The sequence below is a fragment of the Sander vitreus genome, unplaced genomic scaffold, assembly GCF_031162955.1.
Source record: "Sander vitreus isolate 19-12246 unplaced genomic scaffold, sanVit1 ctg215_0, whole genome shotgun sequence".
NCBI classification, from domain to species: domain Eukaryota; kingdom Metazoa; phylum Chordata; class Actinopteri; order Perciformes; family Percidae; genus Sander; species Sander vitreus.
The window spans coordinates 91,960-102,500 of record NW_027595407.1 but is presented as its reverse complement, the minus strand read 5'-3'; the positions used below and the strand labels follow the sequence as shown (position 1 = coordinate 102,500).

At 41.2% G+C, this 10,541-nt stretch overlaps 1 protein-coding gene across 1 annotated transcript in view; it reads left to right on the top strand.

The window, feature by feature from the left end:
- Nucleotides 1-10,271, top strand: part of LOC144513331 (uncharacterized) — a 17,860-nt gene extending 7,589 nt beyond the window's left edge. The window contains exons 3-5 of the mRNA XM_078244376.1: nucleotides 1,228-1,234; nucleotides 2,642-2,857; nucleotides 10,005-10,271. Coding sequence (XP_078100502.1) covers nucleotides 1,228-1,234; nucleotides 2,642-2,857; nucleotides 10,005-10,271 — 490 coding nt within the window. The remainder of the gene's footprint in view (nucleotides 1-1,227; nucleotides 1,235-2,641; nucleotides 2,858-10,004) is intronic.
- The last annotated feature ends 270 nt before the right edge of the window (nucleotides 10,272-10,541 follow it).

The following is a 10,541-nucleotide window of genomic DNA, read 5'->3' as shown; positions in this document are numbered from 1 at the left end:
AAGTCAGACTTCCATGTCTTGAAAGACATTGAAAGAGGTTTTGAGCAACTCGCGTTAGCAGTTGTTGTTTACGCTAGCCGCCATTTTCCCAGTCAAAAATAGGCGATCTCTGAATGTGAATGAACGGACTCCACAGGAGGAAATGTCATCTTATACGAGGCTCCTTTTTCAACTACAAGGTCAGTATTGTGTTCCACTAACGACAAAACAACAATAATCCGTGCATTTATACGGAACTAAGCTTTAGGAGCTTTCCATCTTTACTCTCCTCCCTCGACTATTTCTGACTGGCTCGATAGACGGCGACCAGAAGAACAACAGCTAACGTGAGTTGTTCAAAACCTTTTTTAGTAAACTCTGGGTACATAAACAACGTTGTCAGTGCTGTGGTTAAGGTGTAGAGTCCCTGGTGATACTTGGAGCAAAGTCTCATGTTGTGTCGAGCCTTCTTAGTGGTTTAAAAATAGCTATTTTGAGGCTTAAAAGTGGCGTTTCCGTCCTAAATATGCTTTTAGTTTGACTCGGGTACATTCACAAAAAGACCCTAGGTTGCATTTTGGCGAGAGTTACGCTTTAACAGTTTGCGCGTGCCTAGCTATCACGCGAAGGCTTGTGAGCAGAGATTATAATGTCACAGAATTAGCAAAGATTGGTCTTACCTTAAAGGAGAATTCCGGCCAATTTTTACGTTAATCTTGATCGCTATAGCTACACGAGTACTTTCCATAGAAAAAACCCCGACCCGAATCAGTGCAGGTAACACGGAGAAGCTGCAGCTACGTACTACTAGCGTCCCCTGAGCTAAAACGGCAGTGGTCGGGGCAAGTTTTAGGGAGCCTTTGTGCCTCTTAACGGACACAAAATGTAATTAACATGTCTGTGCCACATGAACAGGGCCCTTACGTGTCAACAAGATGCGTTTTCAACTCAGACATTGTTTAAATTCACCTACCCTGGTCCCTGTCTGGATCCTGCTAGTAGCTAGCTCGCCCTGCACTGATTCGGGTCGGGGTTTTTTCAATCGAAAGTACTCGTGTAGCTATAGCAAATCAAGATTAACGTAGAGATGGTCCGGAATGCTCCTTTAACGCTGCTCCAGCTCTCTTTGAGGAGTGTGTGTGACCGGACTCTGGTGCGCACAGACCAAACGGGGCGGTACTCCTTTGGAGTCTCCACCCGGTACTCCTTTCAACGCCTTTGAAGTATCTGCCCGCTACTCTTTTGAAGTTGTGAGGTCAGAGTTCAGATCTGGCGGTCAAGCCTTTATATCCGTAATCCCTTTCTTGTTTCTCTCAATTACCTTCACTGCTAAAAGCATAACACATCAAATGTATTTCATTTTGTAGAGACATCTTATTTTTCCATTTTATTTCTATGCTTCTATAACATAACGTCTTATTCAACTACAGTAGCACTACTGCTGTTTTACAGCAGACTTCCGCAAATTCAAAATATACAGTAAATCACTGTAAATGAAATGTTAATACCCATAATGCAATGCATCTTACAGTAACGAACCAGAAAAGAAAATGATGGTATTTTACTGGGCATTTTGTGGTACGTAACTGTAGAAATTACAGCAAAGTCTAACAGTGCATTTATTTACTATTTTATTCATATATTACGCTACTTTTGTTAGCCCAAGACTTTTGTAAACTCATTTCAAGCACCAAAACAATTGAGTGTAGGTATGTTTTCTCAAGAGATTTGAGAAATATGTACGCTTTAGCGCCAAATTATCTCTTTTACACGTTGCTCTGGAACAATTTGGGGCGTCACTTTCCAGAAAGCGGAGTTTGTTCTGAACATTTTGACACAGAACAGGTTATACGCAAAACCCTTAAAAGGTGATTTGAAGAAGATATCTAAACACACCCTTAGACCTCAGAGGGTTAAAGAAAAGAATTGACCGTGTAACATACTGTACGTGCAATGTTTAATGAAAGAGACGGGGGATATCATCTAAAAGGACAATGTATGTTCAAACAACCTCTTGTTAAAAGCATGCGTGTTTCAGTTTGTGGGGTGACCTTATGAAATGGACTGAACAATGACGTCAGACGGAGCCATAATGTCATTCAGTTCAAAAGTAGATTAAAGACATCATTACTTGACCAATACAGAAAAGAATGGACCGAAACATAGGAAGGGAATGGTAATGTAAAGGTATTGTTGTATATTGTTAATTATTGTAAGACCTGAAAGACTGTATGCTGTATTTGCATATCTATTTGTTTTGTATTAATATGATATTGTGAAGTAGGGGCAGGACCTAATAAGCTATTTGCTTTCGCCTACTCCTTCTCAAACTTAAACTTTTTTTATTATTATTTTTTTGGTCTTTGGTAAATTCTGATTGTTTGTGTTTAAAAAATGTTTTTCAATATTGTTGATTGTTCAAGATAAACAAAAAAAATAAATGAAATGTGGATTTTTTTATTTAGTAGCTTTTCTTTTATTGTCCATATTATTCATATAGATTTTTCATTTTATCGTCCTGTTTATGGTGTATGTTGTGTGTGATGTCTTTAAGCTACTGGGGCCTTCAATTTCCCCTTAAGGATCCTCTCTCTCTCTCTCTCTCTCTCTCTCTCTCTCTCTCTCTCTCTCTCTCTCTGGTAAGTAAGGGGGCGTGGTTTAGTACGGGGTTGTGACCGCGAGACGCTGCGGAATCGCGAGATTTGCAGTGGCCACACAGTCAGTCCACACAACAGAGCGAGCGGCCACAGTGGAGAGCTGCTGGATTTCAGAGACAAAGAGAGGAATGGAGGAGGACAACCAGAACCAGGAGCAGCGGAGCAACAAGGTCCCCAGAAGACAAGCAGCAGGCTCGGACTCTGATACCACCGATGTTCAGGTCAGTGTTCAGGACACAACAGCGATACTAAACACACGCGGAGGAGTCTCGAGGCTCCGTGTATCATCCGTTCATTCTGTTGTTAGACATCAAACGTGGAGAAAGGAAAGCCGTGTTTAGATGTCTCCGTTTCCTGCTTTCATCTTGTAGAGACTCAAACTAACTAAATGCGTAGTGTCTTGTTCTCTTTGATCTCGAGAGAGCGCGCGGAACAAACAATGATACATTTCCCTCCAAAACTAAACTAAAACAAGTTGCCGAACAAACACGATAATAGGCGAACTGTGGAGAGTCTCATTAACTGCAGACTTGAGATCATAAACACTTCAATATGAAAACGACCGGATGAAACCAGTTGAGAAACGTTAACGAAGTGTTTTTATCCAGAAAAACCGCAGTTTCCTGCTCCAATATGGCGGCGACGTGCTGCGCTCAGATACTAAAGTTAGAAAGATCTTCACAGATTCTAACTTCCGGGATCAATTACTCTGTAGCGAAATGTTATTAAATCTCAAACGACGGCCCTTTCCTATCGTAGTAAGGTAAACAACGAGCTACAAACTCATTTTCATCAACACGAGCCGTCCTCCAACCTGGAGTAAGACGAGTGTTTAGGGACCGTCTACAAACTACAACCCCGAAAAGAGAGAGAACCAAAATATGTATTAATTTAATGAATAAATAAGGTAGTGTCTCCAAACTTACCTCAATTATAACGTGTCTCCTGCTGGTTGTACTACAACACGTAGTTTAAAAAAAATAATAAATAAACAACCATAATTTTGTGTCATAATTGCAGAGAGGAATGTCTCCAAAACTACTCCATGGAATCAGTGATACAACCAGTAATTTCTTGATAGAAATATCTAGATGCCTTGTCCTGCGATACCAGTTTACCGGCATACTTACTCAAATGTTAACCTCAGGTATTTGACATTTTTCTATTTCAGTGCCATTACATGTGACCTTAAAACATTTAATATTGTAAATAAAATACAGTAATGTCTCTAAACTTACCTCACACATAAGTTGTATTCTTCTGGTTGTACTATATCACTTACTTTTCAAAAATATGCATAATTTCTCTTTCTGTAATAATGTCATAATAATAATGTCATTTCTCTTGAGCAATTTGCTTAAAATTAAAGGGATTACAAAATAAAACATGTCACAAATAAAACAAAATAAAGGAGTAATAAAAGAGAACCAATGGCAGAATGTAGTCAGAGTTAATTTGGCTTATTTTTAAAACATTTAAAAACATATTTAAATACAATTGGAAATATTACGTATTAATTTGACACTGTCAGATGTTATACGTTTGCACATTTTCAAGAATTGTTTTTCTTTAAAGAGAAAATATGTGGCTGCTGATTCTTTAAAGGGCTAAATGTTTCTGCAGTGTAAGTCAAGGCCTTTTCTCTAACCAACTAATCGATATCTCACCAAGTCCAATGCGATATTGATTTAGGGAGGATTGGACTTTAAGGATTTGTGGAAATACCTCATTATTTCGTTGCTTTAAGTGCAAGAAAATATAGCTTCATTTACAGTCGACCTCCTTCGATTTCTTATGCTGGCTTTAAATAAGACTGTGCACTTAATTGTGTGCTCATGGATGACCATTCACTGCTGGGGGGGGTTTAGTGCTAATACAATGGCACCCCAAGTGAAGGAGTTCAAGTACCTTGGGGTCTTGTTCGCGAGTGAGGGGACAATGGAGCGAGAGATTGGTCGGAGAATCGGCACAGCAGGTGCGGTATTACATTCAATTTATCGCACCGTTGTGACGAAAAGAGAGCTGAGCCAGAAGGCAAAGCTCTCAATCTACCGGTCAGTTTTTGTTCCTACCCTCACCTATGGTCATGAAGGCTGGGTCATGACCGAAAGAACAAGATCCAGGGTACAAGCGGCCGAAATGGGTTTCCTCAGGAGGGTAGCTGGCGTCTCCCTTAGAGATAGGGTGAGAAGCTCAGTTATCCGTGAGGAGCTCGGAGTAGAGCCGCTGCTCCTTTGCGCCGAAAGGAGCCAGTTGAGGTGGTTCGGGCATCTGGTAAGGATGCCCCCTGGGCGCCTCCCTAGGGAGGTGTTCCAGGCACGTCCAGCTGGGAGGAGGCCTCGGGGGAGACCCAGGACTAGGTGGAGGGACGTCCAGCTGGGAGGAGGCCTCGGGGGAGACCCAGGACTAGGTGGAGGGATTATATCTCCAACCTGGCCTGGGAACGCCTCGGGATCCCCCAGTCGGAGCTGGTTAATGTGGCCCGGGAAAGGGAAGTTTGGGGTCCCCTGCTGGAGCTGCTGCCCCCGCAACCCGACCCCGGATAAGCGGATGAAGATGGATGGATGGATGGACAATGGGGTTTTTTTTAAGGAGAATTGATCTTTTTTTCCTACAAAATGGACTTTGAGCCACTTTCAGATGAAATCCCACTGTCTCTCTTTCAGATAAACTCTCAGTAAACTTTGAGAAAACTTTTCGTTGAAGATGACTTTATGCTTTGTCTTCACTACACTCACTTCCTTTTTCAATTGATGTGTTATTGTATCTGTTATAGTTGTAATTATATACATTTAACTATTGTTCAACAGCCTCGTTTATAATGGCGGATTATCCAGGTTATGAATTCATTACATTTATTTTTTCGGTTTAATAAAATGTATTTATTTGGTTACCTGTTACCAGTACATTTAGATTCTAAAATAGGGAATATATGGTCAGATGTAGATTTTCTTAATACCACATTTATTATAATATTTCAGTGCAGTGTATTAGGTCGGTATTATTATTTTAAGTAGAAATATCAACTTAAGTGTATATATAGGCAATTTATTATTTAGGTAACACTTTATAATAACCATCATTAATAGATGGTAAATTGACAGTTAATTAATCTTTAGTTAATTGTTGTAACTTTATAATACCATCCAGAAACTATTTATAGATGGTTTACAAACCAACTAGTAACCCTCAACAAAGTGTGAGGAATATCTGGTCCATCTATCGATGTAATGTTTATAGATGATTTTAAAATGGTTTCTTAAACGTTTACAAACATACCAGTATCGGTATCTGCTCCGATACTGCCTAAAATGCTGGTATCGGGAAGTACTGGAGTCTATGCACCGATCCGATACCACGTAATAAAGCCCTAAAGAAACTCTACGTTAAAGTAGTTTATTTATGTTCTTTTTCCGTTATAACGGACTGTCAAACTGCAGAATAACAGAAAGTTCTGTGGCATTCATGTTTCACAAAGAGTTTAACCTGAGCCAGACCGATAACAAAGATATAAATAATATCACATCCATACAGGGATAGTAGTATACAGCTGTTAAAACATAATAAAATATATGACACACTGGTATCGGATCAGTACTCGGTATCGGCTGATACGCAAGTTCAGGTATCGGTATCGGGAAGCAAAAAATGTTATCGGACCATCTCTGACCTCAACACTGAAGGGGATCCCTTCAGCGTTTGCCGCTGCTTTTTTCAGAAGACATGCCCTCTTCCGCTCCTCACTGAACCACCTGCGGTGGTGGGCAGTATTGCAGGGACTGCAGATGGGCACAATCAAAGGATATAAACCCACTCCTGTGCATCACCTCACTGTTGCGCACACAGGCATCCAGCTCACAACAATTTGATGGCTTGCCCCTGGCGTACGCTTCTGTACGTGGATGGGTGCACTATTGCTGCTGAAGGACTTTACAACAGCAAATATTCCCCTTTCAATCTCTATTGGCTGACATGCCAGATGACGGTCGGCTGTAATGTCCTCCTTGACAGTTGAGTGGCGTCGTCTCACATGCTGCTTTACGTTTTTGGCCTTCTGCTGGCTCAGGGTGGGGTTGGCCTTCTGGTGGCTCATGATGGGGTTGTCCTTCAGCTGGCTCATAATGGGGTTGTCCTTCAGCTGGCTCATAATGGGGTTGTCCTTCAGCTGGCTCATGGTGGGGTTGTCCTTCTGGTGGCTCATGGTGGGGTTGTCCTTCAGCTGGCTCATGGTGGGGTTGTCCTTCAGCTGGCTCATAACAGGGTTGGCCTTCAGCTGGCTCATAATGGGGTTGTCCTTCAGCTGGCTCAGGGTGGGGTTGTCCTTCAGCTGGCTCAGGGTGGGGTTGTCCTTCAGCTGGCTGATGGTGGGGTTGGCCTTCAGCTGGCTCATGGTGGGGTTGGCCTTCAGCTGGCTCAGGGTGGGGTTGTCCTTCAGCTGGCTCAGAACGGGGTTGGCCTTCAGCTGGCTCATAATGGGGTTGGCCTTCAGCTGGCTGAGGGTGGGGTTGTCCTTCAGCTGGCTCATGGTGGGGTTGGCCTTCAGCTGGCTCAGGGTGGGGTTGTCCTTCAGCTGGCTCATAACAGGGTTGGCCTTCAGCTGGCTCAGGGTGGGGTTGTCCTTCAGCTGGCTCATAACAGGGTTGGCCTTCAGCTGGCTGAGGGTGGCATATACTTAGGTGTCTAAGCAGTTGTTTTTTCCTTTGAAAAAATTGAATACAAGCACAGCAGTGGCAGTGGGACTCCTTTCTGCAGCCCCATTTGCAGGTATACATCACAAACTCTGAAAGGAAGGTAAAAAACAAAGCAGGCTTTGATAACTGGTCCAAACACAAGTGCCTTCTTGACTACAATTAGTGTCCTCACCTTCTTCATACCATCAACACAAAGGTTGTTAATCGAAACTAGGGCTGTCAAACGATTAATTTTTTTTAGTCGCTGAATTTCTGTAGTTAATCGCGATTAATCCCATATTTTATCACATGATTAAAATGCTATTATTTTGCATTTCAGAACTGTTTTTAAGTACATATTAACAATGGAAAGCAATTCTTACCAGTGGATCTTGATTGGGAATCAAATGAATGCAAATAAAGTTACTTTATGAACTTGACTTTAAGATTTGTATTTGTTTATTATTTATTTACTGTAAACAAAAGAAAAATGTGTGAATCTGTCATTATTTCACAATTCCTCAAAGTACCTAACTAAAAAACTGAAAATCCCTATCCTTACCAGAGTCAATCTGGTGTTTAGTAACTCCTAAATAATGTTGATTACTCACTGACGTCCAGTGATCACCGGTTAATGAGACAGCGTTTGCACTCTGCAGCAGTTCCAGTTGGGCTGCTTTCAACCTATTTTCATTTATATATTTGATTACAATGTCATACAGCTTTGTTACACTTATGCTAGTAGATCATTGATCAGCTGTTTCTCCGTGAAGAGAGAGTGAGAGAAAATGGTGTGCAACAATCAGCTGTTTTTCTGAATGGATAGTCAACAAGTCAGCTCTTTAGATCAGATTGTGGTCACCACTACGTATTTTCTTGTCTTTGTTTTTGCTAGTTGTTGTGTTTGGTGTAGTTTCATCGTCCATACGACTCTGATTTACTTTTGTCGGGTCCCCTTCGTGGAATGGATGATTAAGTTAGACTTTATTGTTTCTGTTGAGATGCTGAAGCATTGACGTCGTACTATTATTGTGGTAAGCTAGTTCAATTTTGCAGTAGACACATAGGCGTCGTGATTATTATTATAGGCTCATATTTCGTCATGAGTCATTTTGTACCCACTACTTTTTTTTTAAACCTTGAGCCCAATTTAGTAAAAAGCCACAACCACTGAAAACTGTCAAAAAATCAAACCAGAAATGTGGTGGTGATTGATCGATGTTTAGGTACATTAAATCACGATAAGCTTTTTCACGTTATGACTTATAAACCCCATGAGAACCGTGGGGAGTCAACCCACAGCCGCTCCGCTCCCCTGCTGAAAATGTGAAGCAGAAACGCTTAATGTCAGATAACGTCCATAATAATTGGACTTTTGGTTTGATTTTTTTGAGTTTTCAGTGGTTATGAGGAGCAATATGAGAGAGAAATTTGGTGATCATTGTTTATGTACATTAAACCACGTTTTTATTCATTAGTAAGCTGCAGGACCTGCGCGAAAGGGAAAAAAAGAAAATGTATGCGTCATTGTACCCAGCACTTGTACTTGCACTTACTACTTGTTGTCTGGAGTTTGCACCTTCAAGGTTGAACACACTTAATTGTAAGTTGCTTTGGATAAAAGCGTCAGCTAAATGACATGTAATCTAAAACTGTAATGTCCAGTCTCCTTCGTGGAATGGATGATTAAGTTAGACTCAATGTGTTGAGATGCTGAAGCATTGATGTCGTGCTATTATTGTGGTAAGCTAGTTGATTCTGCAGTAGACACACTGTACAGAGTTTTAATTACGTTTAAACTGATTCCAAACTTTGGACGCTTTCTGTCGTGTTCTCCATCCTCTCTCTTCTCTTAACCCTCACTATTTACACTGCCGTCAGTCTTCGTGGCATGTGTCGCCTGCAGCGTCAGCTTTAAGTATTTGTTGTAGTACATCTACCTTCTCTGGAGTATTTTGTCAGACGTTTTTCAATGTAATTATAACCCATTTCTTGAGATAAATATACCCAAAAATTATTTGATTTAGCATTTTTGAAAAGTAATGGTTATAGTTCAACCATTAGCCGAGCAGTTATAGTGAGGTAAGTATGGAAACACTTCTCTTTGGAATTTTGGAAGTTTTAAATGTTTTTAGCAATAAATATTCCCCAAAATTATGCTTATGATTATTTTTGAAAACTACATGTTGTAGTACAACCAGCAGGGGGCTTGTATGTGTGGAGTAGTTTTGGAGACATGATTCTGTACGTATGTATTCCATTTTTTTTAAAGCAAAAAGTATTCCCCAAAATTATGCATATGCCTATTTAAAAAATGTAAGTGCTGTAGTACAACCAGCAGAACACTAATTGTGTGTGAGGTAGATCCAACTCTATTTAATTATTAAAATATTAAATGTTTTTGGCAGAAAAAGTTACCAAAATTATATGTATGCTTATTTTTGAAAAGTGTGTGTACGGTGTGAGATGCTAATAATCATCCGTGCGGAAACACCTTGAGCGATACAACGTTGGTAACAATGATTAAACGAAGCTTCGAGCCAAATCATTTTGCATTGAGGTTTTTTAGTAATTGAATTATTCGAGTTACTTGAGGAATCGTTTCAGCCCTAATGTAGAGTGAAAATTGTGTGAGAGCATGTCTAGGCTTCAACGAAGGTTGTTCACTAACTCTCTCTCTGTTTGTCTGTTGCTATAGAAACGGAGAGGAAGAGAGGGACCCAAACGTCACCACTGTCAACACTGTGACAAATCCTTCACAACATCAAACAATTTAAAGATTCATCAGAGAGTTCACACCGGAGAGAAGCCGTACAGCTGTGATCAATGTGGGGCAGCTTTCACACGACTGAGTGACCTGAAAAGACATCAACGCCTTCACACTGGAGAGAAGCCGTACAGCTGTGTTCAGGTCAGTGTTCAGGACACAACAACAATTGTGGCAGTGTCACGGGCCAGTGACTGACCAATTAACTTGCCTGACATGCTGTTTTACTGGCCCCGGGTCATTGGGCCATTGCTTATGTCGAACCCTACCACATTACTGCAGTTAGAAGAGCCCGATTGCGTCCATAGTTTGGGGGTGGCAGTAGCTCAGTCCGTAGCGACCGGAGAGTTGTTGGTTCAAGTCCCCGTACGGACCAAAGTTTGTAGTGTGGATCGTACTCCCCCGCCAACCGCTCAGGGTGCTGGTCCAGCACTGGCAGCCCACTCACTCTGACATCTCTCCATTTGT